The 24,584-nt window shown below is 36.1% G+C and overlaps 1 protein-coding gene across 3 annotated transcripts in view; it reads right to left on the bottom strand.

Annotated features, from left to right (window-relative positions):
• ATRNL1 (attractin like 1) overlaps positions 1-24,584 on the bottom strand; it is a 454,562-nt gene that overhangs the window by 159,360 nt on the left and 270,618 nt on the right. For all 3 annotated transcript variants that reach the window (XM_079793604.1, XM_079793602.1, XM_079793603.1), the window contains one exon: positions 19,950-20,057. In XM_079793604.1, the coding sequence (XP_079649730.1) occupies positions 19,950-20,057 (108 nt within the window). The remainder of the gene's footprint in view (positions 1-19,949; positions 20,058-24,584) is intronic.

Below are 24,584 nucleotides of genomic sequence, written 5' to 3'. Positions count from 1 at the left end.
GGATGAACTTCATATATTATTTTTACAACGTTGAAACTGAAAAACCAGGATAAAAGGGTTTCCTTCACTCAATTGCTCTGGAATCCCAACCCACCCCCGTTTTATGGATGACAATGTGCCACTTTGGCTAATTCCTTTGTTATTGTTTTCTTCTAACTGGAAACAAGTCAGTATCTAATATTTATTTTTTCATGTCTACAATTATTACTTTGAAAAATATACCATTTGAATTTTTCCTTAGTAAGAAAACATGAAAATGATTCATTTAAAAATAGAAATTAATAAACGTAATTGATATAACAACTGTTTTCTGTTAAAAACAAAATACGTTGTTTTCTTACTAATTCTTACAATACAATAAATATTTTCAGTCTAAATTTAATAAAATAATGTTATTCTCTTAATAATAAAATCAAATAAAACAATATAAACTGTGTAATCAAAGTTTGCTAAATTTGCAAATAAAAATCTTCCATTGTGACTGTTGAATGGATACAGAGTTTCTGTTTTGTGAGAAGAGTTCTGGTGATGGATGGTGGTGATACTGTACAACAATGAGAATGTACTTAATGTCACTGAAATGTGTACTTTAACAAAATGGTCAAGATGTTAAGTTTTATGTTATGTGTATTTTACCACAATAAATTTTTTTAAAAATTCCCTTAAAGTGCAGTTAGAAGGAAGAAACAGCCACCTGACAATGTCAGGCTGCACAAATTTACCATGGTCATGACAAGAAAAGGCTGCAATGTGCCTCTTCTCTTATAACCAAGGGAACAGTCAATAGATGGATGGTTAAAACATGGGACACTCATTTACTTGTTCTTTGAAATAAAAAGAATGTAATTAGAGTTAAAAGACAGAAAAATTGCACAGGGATTTGATAGGACCTTGATGTCTGGTCTTCTTAATTCCAAAAGAACTGTACATAAGCAAATCTACCAAGTCACAAAAGAAAATCTTTAAGCAAGAAGGAAAAGGATGTCCCTGCATCTCCAGAAGAGAAACAGGATGTGTTCTATTAATGCTAATAAAAGTGGCCACTACTTACCAGTTATTTAGCTATGATGGATGATTTATGTGCATTAGCTCTACTTCTCAAACATTTAGAAACATAGGCCTTATTATTCTCATTTTACATATGGACATACCTGAGGCTAAAAGAGAATATACAAAATCATGGAGCCAGGAACTGGAAGAGGTAGGATGCAAATCATATGTTTTGCAAAAAATAAATAAGAAACATTTTGATAGTCAAGCTATCAGTCAAACTAGCATTCTTACCACCAAGGTATTTATAAATCTTTAGTTAGAAAGAAAAAATGAAATAGTTAATATATCCATGAGAATGTTCAACTACTCCGTTTATGACTAAGCTCCTCCAAGACTTAAGAGTCTCCAAGGGTGGCCTTGGAATTATGAATCAAGATAAGAAACAAAACCCTCATAAAGTGAAATTCAAGATAATACAGTATGTGAAACTGGCCAAGAAGAATTAGAGTTGAGTGATAAGGAGATCAGAGAGAGAGAAAAAAAAAAAAAGGAGAAAAGGGGGACATGCAGTAATGGGAATAATATAGGCCTTGACAGATGTTGAGAGGTGAAAGAGATGAAGCCTGGCCAATGTGTCTCAGTGGTTGAGCATCTACCTATGAATCAGGAACTCATGGTTGGATTCCTGGTCAGAGCACATGCCTGGGTTGCAGGCTCAATCCCAAGAGGGGATGTGCAGGAGACAGCTGATTAATGGTTCTCTCTCATCATGGATGTTTCTATCTCTCTCTTCCTCTCCTTCCTCTCTGAAATCAATAAAAAAAGAAAGAAAAAATGAAGAAAATTCTAGGGAAGAGAATAACATGGACAAAAACAGAGATGCAGGAATGAGCCTGAACCAAAGAAAGAAAAAGTAATTAAGAGACTGAATTGGTGAAAATAATAAGGAGTGCCAGTAAGAAACTATTTGGATTTGATGTGGCAGCCAACAGGGGATACCCATAAACTATAATCAAAGGGGGGTGGAAACTGAAAAAAGTGGTATTCTTTCAAAATAAGTCTGGTCATGCAGGATCAATAGAACAGGGAACACAAGAAGGTAGATGACTACAAATTTCCTACTTTGGGACTAGATTCATAATGGCATTGACAAAAATGGAACCGTTGGAAAGGAAAGCCAGCTGGGTGCTTATTTGGTGTGCATTGAATGAATGAATGAATGAATGAACAATGACTATATCTGGGACTTACTGTCATGACTAAAGACTACAGATACAAAATGCCTATGTTCAATAAATAAATGAGTGAGAACAGTTTTATGGGATTATTGAAGCACTAAAAAGAAATAAACTCCAGAGACACTATGAGTCATAAGATAAAGCAGTGGGTCATAAAACCTTCATAATAATTATCCTAAGCCCTTGCAATTGTGAAAGGCTTAACAATCTAAAAAATTAATTCTTGTAATAACTCAGTGATGTAGAGAGTGCAAGTGTTATTATCCACAATTTTCATATGAGTAGATTGCAGCTCACAGCTTATGTAACTTCCCGAAGGTAACACAACTAGTAATTAGGAAAACGGGCACTCAAATCCAACTCTTTTGACTCCAAATTTTGTTGATTAATTAAGGCCAATTTATATAATTCTAGAGAAGATCCAGGATATAAAAGCATAACAGTCTGAAGATTAGAGAAGATTTGTAACATTTAAATATTTTAACAAACACAAAAACGGGCCAATAGCACTTTTTTCTAGATGATTCTAGATTTCATATATTCACTCTATTTGTTTCCCTCTACAAAGAAAAAAAACAAACGTTCCCTTCATCGCTACAGTGTGCAATGCCAGGGATTCATTATACCAAAGTTTTATTAAAATGTGACTTCATTTGCAAATTAAAACTATAAGATACCAGTTTTCACCATCAGATTTCAAAAAGCAAAGTGTTTACGAAAGTATTGGCCAAGCTGCAGGAAACAGTCATTGTCGTAATTGCTGGAGGGAGACTAAGACAGTATAACATCTACAGCAGTCCTTCTTAACAGCGAACATTTGTGACGCCTAGAGACACTTTCTGTTGTCACAACAGGGGGATGTTAGAATCTAGTAGTTAGAGGCCAGGATGCTGCTAAACAGCATACAATGCACAGCCTGTCACAAAAAAGAACCATCAGGCCCAAAATATCAATAGTGCCAAGGCTGAGATATCCTGCTCTGTAAAGATAAATATTTATCAAAAGGACAAACACATATTCCTATTGAACTAGTAATGCTTCTTTTACTATTTTTTCTAGATAATTACGCACATGCAAAATTCTTTCATTTGACAAATATTCGCTGAATATTTATTCTAGGAGCTCGGATTCCAGCAAGGAACAAACCAAAGGAAAATCTGTGCCTTTTTGAGTTACCAAGCTAGTCAGCGCGGGAGTGGGGACTGCCAATGAAACGCAAGGAAATTACATAGGATATCAGATGATGGTAAGTACTTTTGTAGGGGGAGGTTAATAAGGAGAGATGAACAAGAATACCCACTGTAATGCTCTTTGAAACAGCTAATGATTTGAAAAAGTCTACCTGTGCATCAGTGGGGTTTAGTTAAATGAATTATAGACCATGGAACACTAGGCAGCCATTAATAAGGTAGGCCCATAAGTGCAAATGCGTAATTATCTAACAAGGTGGAGAACACTGCTTCTAGAAAGAAGAGACCACTAATAATAGACTTGTATGTAACATTTTGTAAAGAAATGCAAAAATCCTGAAAATAGTGTTACCTCTTAGGAAGACAAATAGGTGGTGAAGGGGTCAAGGTGGAAAAACGATTAATTTTCATTTTCACTATATCCTCTTTTGGATCTTTTGAATTTTGAACATGAATAACAGGCATTTAAAAACTACTAAAACAATTCAATCTTTTTTTTTAAAGGTCTCTTCATGCTATTGAAGGTTTTAAAAAAATAAACATACTTATGTATATGTGCCTCTATACATATAGATGTGTGTGTGTGTGTGTGTGTGTGTGTATCTCCTATATAATAAAAGGCTAATATGCAAATTGTCCCTCGGGAGTTCGACCTCCTGGGAGTTCGACCACTCACTATGACGTGCACTGACCACCAGGGTGTGGCGTGGAATGAAGGAAGGCCCCGCTGGCAGCTGGAAGCTGGGGGAAGGCCCCGATCATCCCTGATCCCTGGCCAGGCCTAGGGACCCTACCTGTGCACAAATTTCGTGCACCCAGCCTCTAGTACATATATATACACACACACACATACACACACATATATATGTATATATATATGTGTGTGTGTGTGTGTGTGTATATATATATATATATATATATATATATATATATGGTGTGTTATATGCATATATATGCATATAACACACCATACACATGCACGCATTTTCTCAACTTATTAAAGATAAACATGAAACATAATGGTTATGCTGAGAAGCAAATGAATCAGTCTGTAGTGAGTTTCTTTCTGGGCCAACAGTTCTTTTGAGTCCCAATTTTAATGTCGAACAGTTCCTTATGTGCACATGTCGGCAATGATATTTCAGTTCTGGGTGGTGGACAAATGGTAGTGATGCAGGTCCGACTGTCTCTGGTTTGGTCCTGGGCATCCTTCAGCGGCATATAAGCCTAACCAGTGGTCATGGACAACAGGGGGGTGGGCGCATATATGGGGAGGGGTTTGGGATGGGAATAGGGGGATGAGGACAATTATGTGATACCATAATCAATAAAGAAATTTTTAAAAAAAGAAAAAGATAAACATGAAACAAAGGTTTACCTAGAAATCACCCTTATTCTGGATAAACAATGGAGGTGGCGTAGGGAAAGAGTCCCTGCGATCTTCCCTGCCTAGGATTCAAAGTTCAGGATCGCAGGAATTTTTTGTCTGATTTTGCAATGCTCAATCTCTAAAACCTACAATAGTGCCTGACATGTGGTTGAAAATCAAATAGTTGCTGAACTCGAGAGTAAGTGAATGAATAAGAAGTCTCTGTTTACTCCTATTTCTTTTCTGCCCAAACTGACAGCCTCCTAACACCTTTCTCTACCTGCTGTCTGTTTCTCCCGACGTATTCCCCATAAGACCACCAGAGGGATTTACCCAGAATACAACCTGGGGCAAACAGGGGTATATGTAATACTTTCAACAATAAAGGTTAAAAAAAACACACACCAGAATACAAATGGATTGTGCTTTAAAATTTCTCCAGTTCCTCACTGCCCCCAGGACTCAGACTCGGTGCCCCCCACGATGCCCCGTCCTTGCCATTGTTCTTGAACTCCGGGTTGCAGCCAGGGCAGCCATCCCTTCTTGCCTCTCTTTCTGGACTGCCCTCTCTTCTCCAGAGGAACTCTTACCCCTTTCCTCAAATTCCTGCTCAAGTGTTGCTCTCTCACTGAAACAATGACTTCACTTCTCCATTCATCATGAGTTCCTCCTTTCTCTCCTTCCCCAGAGAAGAAGTACCTCTCTTTATTATTATGTCATGCAGTCAAGTGTCTGTGTCTCTCCTTCCATAGACTACATGTGCCTCGGGGGCGAGTGAGTTTATTCTCTCAAATGCAGCCTTAGCATAATGCCAGGCTAGTCAGTCAATATTCTGGAAAGATAAATAGTTTCAGTAATTCACAGATGAATTTTAACCTTTCATACAAACTGCATACAGTTATAGGACTAAAATATATACACAAAAAATCCCTCATTGTTGAGAATGAGTACATTATATTTATTGTATTATAATTTTATGATAACCTATACAAATTATTTAAACCTGCACAATGTTCCTGAAATTTTATCTAATATTATATAAATGCCATAAAAAGTAAAGAGCATATTTTAATATATCTTTATATTTTAACTATTAGTGTTTCTACAGAGCTGATTTTTACTTAGGTTAAGAAGGAGTATTTCATTAATTATACAAAAGTGGGTAAAGACATTTAAACACAATTTAAAAACCGTAAGCTTTCATTTTCTAAGATACTGAAGACATTCATAAGGTGTTAGAGAATGATTACTTTAATGATTAACTTTTCACATTTTTCTCTGTAGTTGGAATCTGTCAATATAAATTATTGATAGTTACTTTCTAAAGTATGGAGAATTTTTTATTATACTTTTATATAGTATTTTTGAGAGACTTAGCTTTAGATAAAATATTAAAGCACCCTTTCTCCCCAACTCCTGGGACAATGAAGGTAAGTTTCAGTCTCCTAAGTTTATCCTTAAAAGAAGAATTTATAGCCCTGGCTAGTGTGGCTCAGCTGGTTGGGCGTTGTCCCCTGAACCAAAAGGTTGTAGGTTTGCCCCTGGTAAAGGGGCATGCAGGAGGCAACCGATTAATGTTCTGCTCTCACATCTCTTCCTCCCTCTCTCTTCCCCTCTCTCTAAAAAAATCAATAAAAATATTTTTTTAAAAGAATTTGCAAGTCCTGATTTTTTTTTTTCAGATGGATGAGTTTTATACCCCTGCAATGTTTCTTCTCACATGTGACTATCCCATCAACAAACGCTTCATCTTGAACTTTTCATTATTACCTGGGAAGTACTAGTTTTTCCACATTCAATTAATCCATCTTCTCTGCATGTTTTCAACCATCATGGATGAGATCATACAAATCTTGGCAAGTCAGATGAAAGATTAGGGAGGCTTCTGAATGAACACCCTGTAGCCAGCCAGGAGGAATACATCTCCCAGGCTTAATGACATGTCTAAGAGTTTGCAGAATTTTCAACAATAAAGATAATTTTTTTTTTAAGTTTGCAAAACAGGAAGAAAAAAGGAAATTGAGAGGGGTATTATTCCTTTCTCCAAGGGGCAAAGGTCCTTCCTGCTGGCTGGGCATTCCGAATGCTTCTCATCTCCTCCACAGTTCAGGGCAGGCACCTGAGCGCAGGTGCTCACAGAGAGTTTAATGAATAAATGAACGCATGCTGCCAAAGGCCAGTTCCTTCCATACATGACGTCAATACTCTGCGATGACGGTGGTGTTGGATCCTTCAAAGATAACTTTTTGATGGAAGAGGGAGGAAAGTGCCCATCGGGGCAAGCTCCCCGAAACCTCCATCTTCCCGGGGAAGAGAACAGCAGAGGGAGATGAAATGCCCCTCATGGAGTCCCTGCTTTGTTCCAGGTATTTTACCTATTTTAGCTAATTTAATCCTGACAACAATCCTTACATAGTCATTACTGTGCCTGCGTTTGTTTAAGGAAACCAAGTTCAAAGAACCCAATTGACCTGCCCAAGAGAAATAGAATGTAGGAGAAAAAGCTCGAATTGATACCAAGCCTGTTCTCTCCAAAGTTTATTCTAATATATTGACACACTTTAAGTACGTAATTAAATAAATCCACCACCAACAAAACTGTTTTTATTTTGTTGTCCCTTTCATTGTAAGTCACTCAATACTTTGTTGAAAATTGGAGAGAAATAATAATAGTGAAAAATCCTAATGCTGTGAATAAGGACATTGCTCTTCGATCTTATTTGCCCGAATATTTAACAGGGGGAAAGTATACATGGTTTTGGTCTCATCAACGTATTTACGGATCGCCAGGTACTGAGCCCTTTTTATGAAACCGGGCCACACACTACTAATGAATGTGTGTTTGAGCTTCTGTTGTCCGCGTCTGTGTCCTCCCCACCTCTCCAATTGTTTTACTAGATGAGACAGGTACCTACATGCTGGCAAACTGAGAGGGTGTAATTATGGATGCCTTTAATATGTGCTCTAATATTATTTGAGGCCAATTTTAAGCAATTCGGATAATGTTCTAATAGAAACAAGTTTTCCTAATGGACACAGCTTTTTGCTATCGTTTTCAGCTTTCTTTTGATTATGGAATTGATTTTTTTAAAAGGCTCCAAAGGCACCGTCTTTGAAACTCCACCTGAAATAGGTCAGCGGCTCACTCCCGAGTTGCGCGGTGCAGCGTGAAAGGCCGACTCTATTTTCTCAGGACTTCCCTCCTCGGGGGACCTCCCACGGATCATTTCTCTTAGTAAAAAAGAATCCATTGACCGAGCCTATCCGAAAGCTCACAGACTGAGCTTTCCGTGGGGAAGCAACGGCAAATTGAGTACAGCTATTGACCGGCCTTCTGTAGTTAAAAATACAACAAACTGTATAGCGTGTCTGATTGATTCCTGAATTACTGGCCATTTTCATGCTCCGCTGGCAACACTTCCTGCTTGATAACCTTTAGACAGGACAAAAATTGCAGCCACTATCGCCTCTCTTTGTTACCTGTTATCCACTATATACAGATACATATACATATCCTGGTACACATACACACTATACATATACATATTTCCTCTATCAGAGCTAACAAGAAACTGTGATGTTATATATATTAAAATACATGTTTTGTTTCTCCCCAAAAAAGTGTTTAAAATTCAATGGCTTAATTACAGTGATAAGCCAACATTTATGTTTATCTTTCTATCAAGGATAATAATAGGGATTGATATGCCCTAATGAACAATATAATTAAACTATAAATTATTTTATTCAATATTAAAAATCTTCTACATGTATTACTTAGGAGTGCTTAAATACAGTTATGAATTATTTTAACTTAAAGGTCAGTATCAATGAAATTATAAAATAATAAACATATTTTATTCATATATTGGGGTTTTTTTAATAAGTAAAATGTCATGTAATTATAGAAAAAATATCTATGGGATAGTATTGCATGCACTAAAGCAAAAAAATCAAAATTAACTTCTTCACTCCTAAAATTTAATTGGTATTTATAAAATTAAAAACAAAACAAAACTGCCCTAGCTGGTTTGGTTCAGTGGATAGAGCGTTGGCCTGTGAACCAAAGGGTCCCTGTTTTGATTCTGGTCAAGGACACATGCCAGGGGTTGCAGCCTCAATTCCCAATAGGGGGCGAGCAAGAGGCAGCCAATCAATGATTCTCTCTCATCATTGATGTTTCTAACTCTCTTTCCCTCTTTCTTCCTCTCTGAAATCAATAAAAATATATTTTAAAAAAATTGGAAAAACACAAATATATTTAGTAAAAATGTAGCCTTTTCCTTTGTAAGGACAGTACCGTAATGAGCAGTGTTTTTGTGGAAGTTTAACTGAGAAAATTACATGTAATGAAGTATATAGAAATAATTATATATAAATATTTCCCTTTATTGTGACTAAAATTCACATTATTATTTCTGTAAATTTTCATCAGAACAATTTCATATGTTGAAATATTTAGTGACTATATCATAAAATACCTTAACAATCATCATGTTTACCTTTTAGTATAAAACAGAATATATTAATCAGAACCTAACTCATTAAAACTTGGTTATGCTAACGTTTAAAGCAGTGGTTCCCACTCACTGGTTCTCCTTTGCTCACACAAATGGCCCCTGGCCACCCCCAAGCAGACATCTGACAACGTTTGGAGACATTTCTGGTTGTCACAGCTGGAGCAGTGGTGCCTCTGGTGTCTAGAGGGTAGAGGCCAGGGATGCTGCTGGACATTCTCAAATTCACAGAACAGTCCCCTTCCCCAAAACAACAACAACAAATCATCAGCCCACTATGTCAACAGTGTCAAGCTGAGAAAACCTGGTTCAAAGATGGAGGGAAATCGAAACAGAAGTGCATTTTAAAATGCCAATTTCCTCATGACAAGACGTATTGTCTAACTGCCCAGAACATGGCATCTGCATAAGCAGTGCAGCATAAGGAGGGTTAATGTTCAAAAGGGCGTGTCTGAGCTCATTTTATGCCTCTCAGAGATGGGGGCAGTGTCAATGCCTATCTCGTTGGGCTTCTGTGAAAGCTGAATAGAGCATTCTAAACTGTAATACAAATAATTTGTTATTGATATTATCACAATAACACAAGAACATAAAAATAATTGATTCTGTTACAAGTGTTCTACTTCATTAAGTAGGAAAATGAACTAATTTATTTTTAACATACTTGTACTTATGCTATGCCTATAAGAATTAAAACATAAAAGGGCTTATAATTACATTAACCTGAAAATTTTTACTATTGATAATAATGTCAATGATAACATCAACAACTACCATCTAGTGTGAGGGCAGGTGTCATTTCCCCTATTTTGCAGGGGTAGGGAACCTTTGTTCTGCCAAGGACCATTTGGGTATTTATAACATTCAAGGGCCATACAAAATTATCAACTTAAAAATTAGCCTGCTATATATTTGGTCAAACATTTAATTAACTCACCCCTAATGCCTTGGCAGGGCCAGACCGAGTAATTTCGAGGGCCTTATAAGGCCCACAGGCCGGATGTTCCCCACCCTGGGACAATCTAGATGAAGAAATGGAACTACAGGTAAATTGACTCACCTACTACAGTATAAGGTTAAGTGAAAGGAGGGAGTCCCCATGTTTATCCTTCGCCTTGGACCAAATTCATACAGATCTGGGCATCTCATTTTATTAGAGTATTAGACATTTTCTGTTTCTATGGAATTTCATTGAAAAGGATGACCACCTTATAGTTTGTTGAAAAGGTAGCTCTGTTCCCAGTAAAGACCCCCGATCTGTAGGCCAAGCACCAGTGGCACTGGGGTTTATCTAGCACAGAGTTTTGGGGAGGAGTCTAGGAGTTCTTCCAACAAGCATAATCTGTAGATTAAATAAATAATACAGCTTGCTCATATATGTTTTATTGTTTTTGAAGTGGTTTGGTGTTATATTATCCACTTTTATTCTCTAGTGTCTAGCAGTGTTCCTTTCACATTGAAGGTAATCAATAAATCATTACTTAAAATGTGTAAATAAAAAAGTTGGACAGTAAATCACTGCTAGAATACTTTATGTTCAGATAGCAATGTTGAGTTTGCCATTTAAAGGTAGCAAACCTTGTCTGATCAACAAGAACTCTGGGTGCTAGATATAGGAGGTATTTCTTACCTCTACTTTATAAATATGGAAACTGAGGCTCAGAAATGCATAGGTTATTACTCGAAGTCACATAAGTAAATAGAATTGGAACTGGAATTATGTGTTCTGACTTCAAATTTAATGTTCTTAACATTAGAGGTAAAATGACTACACGCCTGGCCTTGATTTTATTCCTCATTTTTCTTTCAATTCTAAAATAACATTCATCCAAGATATGTACAAAGTCTAACCCTGATTAATAATGACATGAACCAATTATTCTCCACCAAAAGGAATGAATAAGACCTGAAATAACATTTTCAAAAGACCAATTTTTAAACATTATTCTGAAAGTGATAATATAAATTTCATGTCAGAAAGTGATATTAGATAATTAAAAAAACACATAGTGAGGTATTTGTTCAACATTTTTAGTGCCTACATATCTTTTGTTATTTTTATACTTTACTTATATTTTTGCCAAAAAATTGTGACACCTAATTGAAATATACACACACACACACACACACACACACACACACACACACACACATATATATATATATATATATATATATATATATATATATATATATACCTATATGTTCATATACTACCAAAAGGCTATACACAAAAGAAGCCCAGGAGTTGGCAATGATGTTTATATGTACAATTAAGAGCACACAAAAATGAACAAGAAATTGGAATTCTTTGTTCACTGTTTCTAGTGAGAAAGGTGGAAAGGAAATAAAATAGATATGACAAAAAAATATTAAATTATTGTAACAATATGGTTGAAATCCACTGTTCTCACATTTTAAAAGTATTAGCAAAGTTGCTCCCCTAATAAGGCAATGTGTTTTAATTTGTTTGACAATATATTAACTGATTGATTAATTTAAGAACATCAATTTCAAATTTGAGGTCTGTGGTTCATCTTGAAAGATTCACTATAATATTTATAGTTTAAATAAGCTTCATTCTGATTATATTTAAACTCACTGATGCTAATAAATTGCCTTACAATTTTATTGTTACACTATAGATCTATCACTTAAGTATGTTTTATGTAAACTAATATACATTTGTATTTAATAAATGAACATTCTGAATCTAGATGGCATGCTCATTTCCAGAATTAAGGTTCCTAAGGGAGAAAACAAAATGTATGCCTGTGGAAGCTAAACACAATGCTGTATAATCGATTGGTTCACTTAAAGGCATCGGCCATGCTCCCTCTGATGACAGATTAAGTAAATATGAGAGTAGACAGCACCCGCATTATGGGTATTATACCGCGTATTGTAGGGAGGATTATGAAAATTGGTCATGCTCTAGAGCAAGCCATGTGGATGAAAATGCTTTATGAGAAATGTATTTACAAAGAGATGGAGGGAAATGTTTATATTAATTCCATAAGTGGTGAATAAATAGTGACATATAGAGTAAATGAAAACCAAAATAGTATTTAGGATTTTCCAGGAGCAGAAAAGAGTCCTGACCTTTAAAAATAGCCCAGATTTTCAGGTAGGTTTATTCTTTATGCAAAGAAAAATTTCTATTGGGCTCATAAAATGGGGAAAAAAAAGTGAACAAGAAGAAACTATAATCCCTAACAACGCACAACAAAGAGGCAAAAATGATGCCGCTTATGCTAAAACACTGATCAAACGAATTATAGGTCAGATGAGCAGCGGGACCTCTAAGTTCTCCTTAATTGTATAAAACAGCCTTGAAGCTGCAGGGAGGTTAGACTGCGCTTCAACAGGGCGGACTTGCCCAACGGTAGGTTTCTGGGTTAAACCACACCAGGCGATCAATGAACATGACATTGTACGTGATTCACAGGCTTGACTTACACAGCTAGTGGGGACAGCCACTGTCGGAGTGGCTTCGTGCAGAGGGGCTACAAAGAACAGAGCTGTCGATGGCAGCCTGTTCTCCTCTGATACTACTACGCCCACCGGTGACAGTCTCCAGTTCCGTCTCTTCCTCCCACCGTAAAGTAAAAAACAAGGGCACGTCTAACACAACACAGGGCATGATGCTGTACGTGGGTGATATTCATTACACATGCCTTGGTTAAAATCAGCCCCTTAATAAGCAGTTGGTGATCTTTCAGTTCATTTGAATCTATTCAGAATTGGTACCACTGAGTTACTGATCTAGTTTTCTCACCTGCAAGAAGGGACTAACACCTTGATTCCCCCCCCATACCTTTTTTTAAACAAAGATGTGATAAAAATAAATAAGAAATACTGCTATCAGAGACAACATGGGTGGGCCTTGAGAATATTATGCTAAGTGAAATAAGTCAGTCAGAAAAGCTAAGAACCATATGATTTCACTCATATGTGGGACATAAAACTGAAACTCATAGACAACAATATGGTGGTTACCAGAGGGGAGGGGAGTAGGAGGGTGGTAAAGGGGAAAAGGACCAAATATATGGTGACGGAAGATGATGTGACTTTGGTTGGTGAGCACACAGTGCAATATACAGATCATGTGTCACAGAGATGCACACTAGGAACCTATATAATCTTATTAACTGTTGTCACCCCAATAAATTTAATTTAAAAAAAAAGAAAATGCTTACAGCTATTGGAAAGAATGAAGCACTACAGAGATTGAGGGTGTTCTAGCTACAGCTGTAAGATCATCATCCTGGCACCAACCTGGGAGAATGAACAGAAATGAATTTGAACCCAAAGCTGCTATCCACAGAGGGTGATATGACAATAGGAAAAGGCTGCAGGCTGGGTTTTGTTTCCTCTCTCTCCGTAATAACTATGTTCCTATCAGAGTGAATACCAACTCCTACTGCTCATTACGGCTGTCATGTTTTTCACAGTCTCATCTGCCTTATAATTGGAATTCTTATTTTAACAGCATTATCTTAATGTTATTGCTAGCTGTGGAATGTCTTGTGATGAGTGCAACATTAGAGTTAATTTGGCCCTACATCTTTGGTAATGGATACTGTCTAGAATATAATTAACTATAGATACTCATACTTGGACAGAAATATGTCAAGGTTACTTCCCCAATTTTTGTAGCTTGTCATAGGTGGCCCCTACCATGTTTGCTTATCATTTCTCATATCTGACTAACCCCATTTTGCTCATGGTCTTTTCCATTAGAGTGGCAAAAATCAGAATTCCTAATGATGTCGAGTTTCTTTTTCTTTCTCTCTTTTTATTGTTAATTAAAGCTGGTTATGCCTTTCAGTTGAGCTTCCCAGTGAGAAAAATTAGTATTCTAATAAGAATTAAGAAAGTACTCCTAGGATTATAGTCAATGTGTAATTTAAAAATATAATAGAGTAAATAAAAAATAGATCAAATGACCTATATTGTTAATTTAAGTAGCACCTTCCATTAAGCAAAACCTGCGGTTCTTATAATTTAATGTCTCAGCAAGGCTACTAAAGCAACAATATACATAATATGCTAATAAAGTAAAACAATATCACTTAATGAGTTTTTATTCCCACTCAGGTGTGATGATTTCCTATTGCTTATTGAATAAATGCCTGGAAGAATGTACCTAGCAAATACTTTACAATTTACACAGAAATAGGATAAACCAAAAGAATAATAAAACCTTAGTGATAAATACAAGAAATTAATTTTTAAAATTTAAACATTTCAAAAGTTATTTTCAATACTAAAGTGATAAACCAAGAACTCTGAGATTCAATTAAAATTTAATCTTTGATGCCTGGGACTTGCTTCAAAATAATCACTAGGGGGGCGGGTGAGGAAAGGAGGGCAGCGATGAAACAAGATTAGCTGTGAGTCACCAATTGTTAAGGCTGAGAGAGATGATTCATTTCTCTTGTATGCTTATAATGGCCTATTAGAAACGTTAACAACTAATCTTAGATTTTAATATTTTATTTCTTATTTAATGGAGTCATTTAACTAAAAAGGGCCTCCTAAGCAGCTGGAAAAACACAACTATTTTATGAAGGTATTTTTCCAAAGCTGCATTTCCGGATTCTTGTTTTATAGGCACATATTAGATAGCCCCCCTGTTCCCTGCCTTTTATTTTACAATATTCCTCAGTTAATGTCTATGCACATGTGTCTATGAACAAACCAACAACTGAAGATAAGCATACCTATAAATGGTAGACAAGTTCCACCTACATAGAAATGTAGGCCTCCTCAAAACCAAATCCAACAATGATTTCCACCAAACACGTATGAGAATGACAAAGCAAAATACAAAAATATCAACAATACCTCATATATCATTTCTTTCCATGATGAAATATGGAAAGATGATACTGGGTCATTTTTGCTTTTGTTTCTTAAGATGTGTTGGAAATGGCAAAGGTCTTAAATAACAGTTTCTTCTCCATGAAAAAATTTACCTAACTTTACCTATGTGATATTTGGTTTATCATATTTTTACATGTCATTAATGGTTCAACCAGAGCCTTTCGTCATGAACCAAAAATTAAGAGGCTTACAATAAATATCAATAAAATATAAGGTTTAAATATGAACAAGCATCCTCTGGTATAAAAGTGTAGAACTATTACTCTTGATTAAAAGAAAAGTGTATATTAAGACTTGAAGTAAATTTTCAGATTAAATATCCTAAATTTTAACCTAGTCGCTATTTTATTTTATTAGCAAAATATGAGAACATATAAAAATGTTTACCTAGAGTATACCATTATTGGTTTCTAAGATTCTACGTTTAAAATATCTCACACAATACTTCCAATATCTGGGATTTCACTTTATAAGATTTCTATTTGATTTAATGGTATTTTATAGAATTCTTATAGTCAGCCATTTCATTGAAGATATGAACCTGATCATATTATCTACTAACGAGTGTAATAGAAAGTAGAAAATACTAGTTAAATTACTAACCCATTTTACATGAAATGTAAGCAAATAAATAGAAACATCAACTTAGTGTAATAACAACTGTCACAGGGAACTATAGCCTAATAAAATATTTAAACAAAAATCATTAAATAACTATTATATGCTGCCACCACACAAGGATGCTCCAAGATAATCTAGAGATTAAGAAAAGGAGCCAAAAATATAACTACTTTTGTTGCTGTTAATACTGATTAACTACTATTAAGATATTCATATTAGTTTGATGTTAATATAGTAAGCATTAATATTTTAACATATATACTGGAATGTGTGGTAAGTACTTGACAGTACTCAATACCCTACTATGTTTCACAGTCTGTATGTTCTGCTGAGCAGTTGTTTTTTTATGGGTCCAATATACCTGTTTTATCTGAGGGTAGATGAAGGATGGGGGTGGGGTTGGAAATTCAGTCTTTTACTCAGAGTTGGAACACTGTCCCCAAGAAATGCTAAACTGTACTTATTACTTTCCAATAAATGATATTATAGCCTACTTTACATAGCCACTTCTTACTTTAAGACTGCCGTATAAAAAATAGTTCATGCTACCATGGCTTAACTGTGATATGACTGTGTCCTTAAGTAGTGCATTGCTCTGCTGAATGACAGCCAATAGGAATACAGGTGATCAGGGTCATAAGCCTTTTGTAAATGTTTCTCTTTATCTTATCAGTCACTGAGAGATGAAACTGGGTTTATCCTCGTGCTGTTATTGTTCATTTTCATCTTTATATTCTTTATATTAGACATAAGAAGCTCAAAATAGTCCAGTGGGATAAAAACAAATAAATTTATGCTCAGGAAAACCATAATAAAACTACAGAACACCAAAGACAAAGAGATTTTAAGAGTTATTGGGAAGAAAAGCTGGATAAACTACGAGGAAATGACCATTACACTGTTAGAAGATTTCTCAGCGTGAGCACAAAAGCCAAAAGCCAGAACAATTTTCATATAAGCAAAATGGTTGAGTATGGCTCTCTCAATGCAACATAAGCAGATGCTTAATAAAGTGCAATTCAAAACATTTCTTAGATTGTAGGCAACAAGGGGATGCTCCAAGCCCTGAGTGAGACTGAAGAGGGGAGTGGTGAAAAAAACAACCACAGAATGTACTAGTAAAATCACATGAAGAATATGCTCTCCATTTTCTAAAATTATGTACATGCAAAAGGAAAATGTTACTGGAAGGAAACAATTTCTGGCAGTGCCTACTTATGGGTGGAATTATGGAATACCTTAATTTTATTTATTTCTGTATTTTTTTCTATAGTGATGATTTATTACTCATATAATCAAAATATTAATTGTATATGTAAATAAAATAATTAAAACACCAACTACATTACAAGACGGCTATAACACTCGGAAAAACAAGAAGCCCCGGGAAAGTGAACAAGCTGCTCAGACCAGCTGCTGGAGCTGCTGTCCAGGAAGGAAGCGCCAGGGGCATCCCCGGCTGTGGCCAGCTGCAGGAGCAGGGCTCACACCACTCCCAGAGTGAAGGCAACAATGCTCAGCCTGCGAGGGGCTCACTGGGTCTGGCTTGGACTCAAGCAATGCACCTGCAAGTGTCAAGGGTATCTAGTGGGAATTCCAGAAGGAGAAAGAATAAAGAAATAGTAACCAGAAGTTAGCCAGAATTATACAAGGCAAACGTCTGCAGGCTTCAAAAACTGCACCGAGTGCCAAATAGGAGAATTTATACATATCAGAGAGAAATTTATGAACATTGAAAAACAAGAGAAAATTCTGAAAGGTGCTAAAAAAAGTACAAGGAATCAAAGTGACATCAGACTTGAGACAATGGTGTAATATACTTAAAGTTTCAAAGAAGAGATATTTGATACTGAAATTTTATAAACTGTTATTTACATAAGAGGACAAAATAAATATATTGGTAGGCATTTAAGGTTTCAAAGAATATGCCACATAAAATTTCTCTTTGAAAAAATCTCATGAAGGATTTACTCTAGTGAAAAAGGAAATAAATCCATGTGCAAAAAACTAGATATAGAAAGTTAAGGATAGCAAAGAGAGTTCGTTGTTATTTAAACATGTCATAATAAAAATAGGGACACTTATAATATAGGTATTAATTATTCCAAGTACTTAACAAGGAGTGGGAGGAATGGTGGGAGCTGAGAGCATGCTAAAGTATAAATTTTGCTTGAGATGGACTAGGCAGGAATGTTTATTAATGAGCTTTAGACACTGATAGGGAAAAATAAGCAACATTATGAATCTTGAGAAAGAATAGCAAAGAGAAACACAGAAACAGAATATAAAATGCTCAGTTTAGTAGAAGAAAATCAATTTATCCAAAAGAAATTGGAAAAAGAACAAAAAAGAAGCAAGGCTACTAACAACAACAACCCTACCACCCCCCTACCCCATCCCCCACCCCCCCCCACACACAAAATGGAGTCACTAAAATAAGCTGAGGTGGAATAATAATTATTGTCAATGTAAACAGATTACCAATTAAAAGACAGACTCACAGAGTGCCTGGGGGGATTAAAAGCTAAAAGTTTTTTTCTACAAAAAATAGGTGTGAGAAAAAAGGAAAAGAAGATGAAAACAAAGGAATATAATAAGGACTAACAGGGAAATATGAACTAAAAGAAAGAAGAGGTAGAACACTTAAACTCTACAAAATAAAATTTAAGATTAAAGCCATCACAATGAAAACAAAGGAAATAAAATTTAGAAAAAAAACAAGAGAGAATAATTATGAGCACACATACACCTAAAATGCATCCCTGAACACTATTAAGCAGCAATTGACATGTATATGTATGTTAACCACATTTGTTCCTTAAATTTGTGCTTTCTAGTTCTTTGATTAGTCCTAGTCCTCCTTGGCCTGTGTGTGTCTTATTTACATTCATCATTGTTCTCCTTACTTGAGCTTTAGCAGTGTTTGAGAATGTTTTAAACAGTTGAGGGAGAAAAAAGAAGTTGTATTCAAATAGTCCAGGTTTTGTTAAAAGATTTTTACAAAGTTACTTGAAAACGGGGTCAAAATGAAATGAAAGTACTTACTATAACTTTCATTTAACCATTCTGCCTTTCTTCTCATTTCTCCCTTAGTAATGGGAGACATACACACAACCTTCCTAATGTTCCAAGCTTCCTTGTAATCTGTGAGCTACAGAAGTTAAAAATCAAGAACACAAAAGCTAAAAAAATCCACAGGCAACTGTCCTCTAAATACTGGCCTTTGTATAGTGCCCATGAATCAATTATATTTATTCCTAAATTTTTGAAGGAGTCTATTTTTATATTCCTTGCTTTTCTTGTAGAAAAGCAAAATATCAAAATAGCAACATGAAATTAGTCACATGAGGGCATTTTTATAAAAGGGAATAAAATATTTCCACTCTACATTGTGTCTTAATCTTCCTACTTAATCAGCTTACTATATATAAAATATAAATACAAATGTAATAAACATACAAGCAAATCACTCGGCCTCTAAATGCTTTGATTAGTCACTAATAACAATCTGTGGAGTTTTCCTCTTTGGGGATTATTATTTTCAAAAACCATTTCATGCCTTACTTCAGGATCTTAATACCACATTTACTTGCACATAATGATTTCTCCTTCACCATACTCTATTTCTGCATTTGCAATAAAATATACTAATACTGTCATTACCACAAGTAAAAATACGCACTGTATTCTACAATTCTCAACATTCAAAAGTGAAACTATGTAATTAAAATGCAACCATCTCCACCCACCTTTTATAGTCAACTTTGTTAATATAGAAGTGAATCATTAATTAAGGGGCACCGGGTACTCCAAGGACTAATATAGTCGCTTTGTTTCTTCCATCATTTTATATATGTATGTATCTTAATATATTATCTTAAATTCCTTTGGCTCCTATCTGTTGGGAAAAGGCTGTCAGGTGACCTAGGCTAATAGATTCTCCAGTGGCTTCTGTTACGGCTCATGTCATACTATTAAAACCATGTGCCTTGAAAATGGCATAATATATGTAGCGGAATCCTGTCAACTCTAGATAATCAGACTCCGTTTGGCTGCAGGAGCAGATGCAGATCAGAGAAGAGATATAAATATGCAAATCACAGCGGCCCCCTTTCAGCACCACTGTTCCTACCTCTAATGGCCCTCGCGGAAAGTCTGCTTGCTCGGCTCCTACTTCCAGTGCTACGTCCACAGAAGCAAAGGGACGGCTGGCCATCTGCTGTCGTTCTCGAAGCAGTTGCTGGAGAGAGTTAAAAATGATTTGTTTTGAAATAGGTTTACACACATTAAATTCAACAATACCTTGTTCTATTTTTAACAAATGGCAGTCAAAATTTAAAAGTCAGCTAATGCACATATTCACATCTACATCACTCTACATGAAAACTGTTTTTTCTCCGAGGCCTGGATTATATGCCATAGAGGCTTTCAGTGAATGGCCTGCAATGAATGGCCTGCAATGAACTTCTCCCTGACCTCCATCCAGCAGCCCTAATGAAATGTGCTCAAAAGCATTCTGAAAACTTCCAGTAAGAGGTGTTACTTAAGTGAGAAGTGCTATTATGATAATGGCTATGCCAAGTTTCTCCCGTTCTAACTCATGCTTTTGTCTTAGCTGAAAGCAAATAACAGTAAAAATGTTTAAGGAAAGTTAATGAAAAGTTGTCAGAATGCATTAATAGAGATGAAAGGAACATATGCCTTCCAAGACTAAGCCTGGTAAGTCATCAAGGTCCCCTGTCCATTTTTAAGGAACGAGCAGTTGTTACTGGCAACATTTACAACTTTATTCAAAGCCTCTATGTTCATGGTTTGAAATGAGGAATGAGTAGTGTGTCGCAAAAAAATTGTGCCAAGCTTCACCCCCAGATATTGGTTTCTTTCCCCATTTCCCTATCCTGGGCTTTGGCCAAGCTAACACCAATGAACTAGCAAGTCCCAACCAATGTCCAAGCAAATTTATATTTCTGCCTGTCCTTGTAATTATAATATTCATTAAGTCATGATAAGAAAAAATTGATGACTGGCACTAGATATTGCAAATTGTGCCCTTCTTATTCTATACAGCTAATACAACTATTATTAAATATTAAAAGTGGATGAGCAATGCAATTAAATACACTTTCACATGAGAAGAAAACTGTATCACTGAAGAAAGGCAAAATCCTTGAACACAATGAAGGGCTTCATCATTCACCGCGATTTTTAAAAATTCACTGGCATTAGCTTAAAGTGCTAACTGGCCTCTGAATGTGCATGTACAGGGTACTGAAATGCATCATTCATAAGATTCCCTTTTAGATAATGAAGGGATGCAAGGCAACGCCTGATGGCAGTTCATTATTTAAGATTTTGTTCTAACACTCGTGGCACAGCAGTGACGCTGGTCATGAAATGTGCAGGTAAAGTAGAACTTAAGGCCTTGCTTTGTTATTATTAAAAAGAGACCATCCACATGCCAGTATGGGATAAAAATAATACAACTATTATGAAGTAATAGTTTTTCTTTAAAAAAAAGTAACGAGCCAAAACCGGTTTGGCTCAGTGGATAGAGCGTCGGCCTGCAGACTAAAGGGTCCCAGGTTCGATTCCGGTCAAGGGCATGTACATTGGTTGCGGCACATCCCCAGTAGGGGGTGTGCAAGAGGCAGCTGACGGATGTTTCTCTCTCATCGATGTATCTAACTCTCTATCCCTCTCCCTTCCTCTCTGTAAAAAAATCATTAAAATATATATATTTTAAAAAGTAATGAAGGAAGATGTACTAAAACATTTAAAGTAAACATAAATGTGATCTTAACCACCAAATTATTAGCTTTCCTATAAACTCAAAATTATATTATTTAAAATACAGCTGCTAGCAAGTAGAGTCTTATTTGTGCCTTTCTCAATGGGAGAGGCCAACTGATCTGAATGTCTATGCAGAATGCAAATGTAATGTTATTTCAAACTAGAGGCCTAGTGCACGAAATTTGTGCACAGGTACAGTCCCTAGCAGCTGCCGGCCCAGGCCTCCCTTCCCCGGGTTGCCTGCTGCCGCTGCCCCCTGGTGGAACTCCTGGTTGAACTCCCGGGAGAGGGGACAATTTGCATATTAGGCTTTTATTATATAGGATGCCAAGGGATATCAACTATAGAAAACACCAGGCTCTCTGTCTCTGGTAAAAACACAAATGTGTATGTGTGTGTCCGCACGCGCACACACACACAATATACAAAGTAACTTTCCTATAGTAATATGCAAATAGCTTTGAGAAAATTGTAAATTATAATTTAGGTTTGAAAACAATTTTCTAACATTTGTATTAAAAAGTTTATTAATACTAGTTGTCCTCAGTTAACAAATGGTAGCTCATACAGTTACATCATTTTTAACAAAATGAACAGTTTCAGTTTCCTCATCTTACCTTTCTCCTACACTTAAAAGGTCTACAAAATGTAATTAATGAATAGTCAATACCACAAACTGTAATATAAATCTATAAATATTCCAAATTCACTATCTTTGACAAAAAATAGTTTCTGGAATATAATATACTAGAAGCCCAGTGCATGATTTAATCATGCACGTGTAAGCTGTCTGTCCGCTGGTCGGCAGCTCCGAAGTCCCTGGGCCCCTAGGGCGAGGCGGGGCGGGGGCGTGGTCCTCCTGCGGCCGGAGCCCAGGCCGGGGTCTTGCCTTTGCCTCCTGCCCAGGAAGGCTGGGGCCTCCGCCACGTGCTCCTGCGGCCCAACTGCCGCCAGACTCCCCCCGCCTCCAAACCTCCAAAACGCCGGCTCAGCTCGCTGCCCCAGAGGCCTGTCTGTGCCGCAGCACAGCCATGGCGCAGACGCTGAGCTCGCGCAAGCTCAGCGTCCTGCCGGCCCAATCACCACCCCAGCCACCCCGAGTCCCGCCCCCTGTGTCACCCGCTGGCCCAATCATGGGCGTAGTGGAGTGATGGTAATTTAAATATTACCTTTTTATTATGTAAGATTATTGTGACCCTAACATTCATAAGAAAGAAAAATCAGTGACAGTCATATATATTGTTCATCTTTTTATTTATTAGAATACAAAAGTATTTTTTTAAATTCCCGTTTGTCTTCTGAGCTTTGCTTTTCCATTATTTTATATGAACTGAATGCCTAGTACAGTACTCTTTATAAAGAAGGAAAAAAGACAATATTCTTGCCCAGTACCTAACCCTATAGTCTGTAAACAACACACGTTAAGATTAAAAAAAAAAAAAAACTAGGGCAGAAGGTGATATACAGTGAAGGATACAAATAAGGAATTAACCGGATAAATTTACTCCAAGGTACTCAGCAGAGGGCTGGTTTTTCTGACTTTGAGAAATTAATGTAAATGTTCTGACTGGGAAACTTTGAGCTGATGGACTAAAATAATATAATGAAACAATATTATCCGCTACAAATTTCTGGCCCTTAGTATCCTCAACTATTGTCCCCCCTTTTGCCAGTTAATATCTGTATACATTACTTCCCAGTTTTTGCCCCTTTTATGTCAAAACAAAGAAAAGGTAAACAGCAGGCTTACAACTTAAATTTTGTCCAAATTTAATAGAAATACTGACAGGTGATATAGCTACACTTGATTCAGAAAGACCTGTGTTTGAATACCAGTTTGTATACTTGTTAGCTGTTTCAGCTTAACCGAATTATTGAGACCTCTCGAAGCCTCAATTATTCCCATCTGTGAAGTGGGGACATTAACATTGCCTATACCTACTCCTATACCTCAGAGGGCTGTTTTGAGTCCCAGTTTCTCCACCCACTACCTATTGGACCATAACCAAATGAGCTTTTAGGTCTTTCTCACGCTTATTTCCTCTGAGTAAAAAGGAAATAATAATGTAAGGTTGGGACTAACGAGATAATGCAATCGGGCTGCTCGGCACAGAGGCTGGCACACTGTGAGCACTCTATGACTATTCATTGGCACAATTATTATGTCAAATTTCAAGCACTAATTTGGTCTTTCATGATGGCACACTAATTACCACAGGCCCGTTTCCTCCAGCACTAGTGACACATTTAGCTCTACTGGTCTCCCTTTTAACAAATGTTGCAAATTCATGTGACAGTTGGAAAATGTCATGATTGTGGTAAAATAAATTTAGATTTGGAACTGCTTTCAGCCAATTGCAACTAAGAATGATAAAAACTCAACCTAAACATTAGAAGAATATAGAGTACTTTTTAAACAACTTTAAAAAATAATTTATTTTGTGATTATGGTTTTTATATAAAATGAAGCCTAACATTTTCTACATCCATATAAGAAGCCATATAACAGATGATCTGTTTTATAACTAATCTGCTACTGCCAATTATTCAACAGACAAATAAAGCCAGAAGAACAAATTGATCGTAATACAATAGATAATAATCATGCTGCCATAAACTCTGTTGGGAAGAAAAATTAAAAATTAAAGAGATGTTCTTAGTATCATGTTTGTTGTCCATAACTGTTTTACTATTCAAACCTCTTACAAATCCTGAAATTAAAAATAAAATAAAAATCTATGCTTCAATATGGCAACCAAGAATATTAATTCTATCAAGTGTATATATATATATATATATATATATATATATATATATATATATAATTCTCCCACTCAATATTACTACTTCAATTATTGCAGCATTCTCCAAATTTCACACTAGCCAAATTTTCAACCACCCTAAAGCCATACAAACAACTCTCTAATAGATTTTAGGATAATAATCCATAAATCACACACACACAACAAAATAGTAA

Source organism: Cnephaeus nilssonii, assembly GCF_951640355.1.
Source record: "Cnephaeus nilssonii genome assembly, chromosome: 16".
Taxonomy (NCBI): Eukaryota; Metazoa; Chordata; class Mammalia; order Chiroptera; family Vespertilionidae; genus Cnephaeus; species Cnephaeus nilssonii.
The sequence above is the reverse complement of the archived record's forward strand: the minus strand, read 5'-3'. Positions and strand labels throughout refer to the sequence as shown.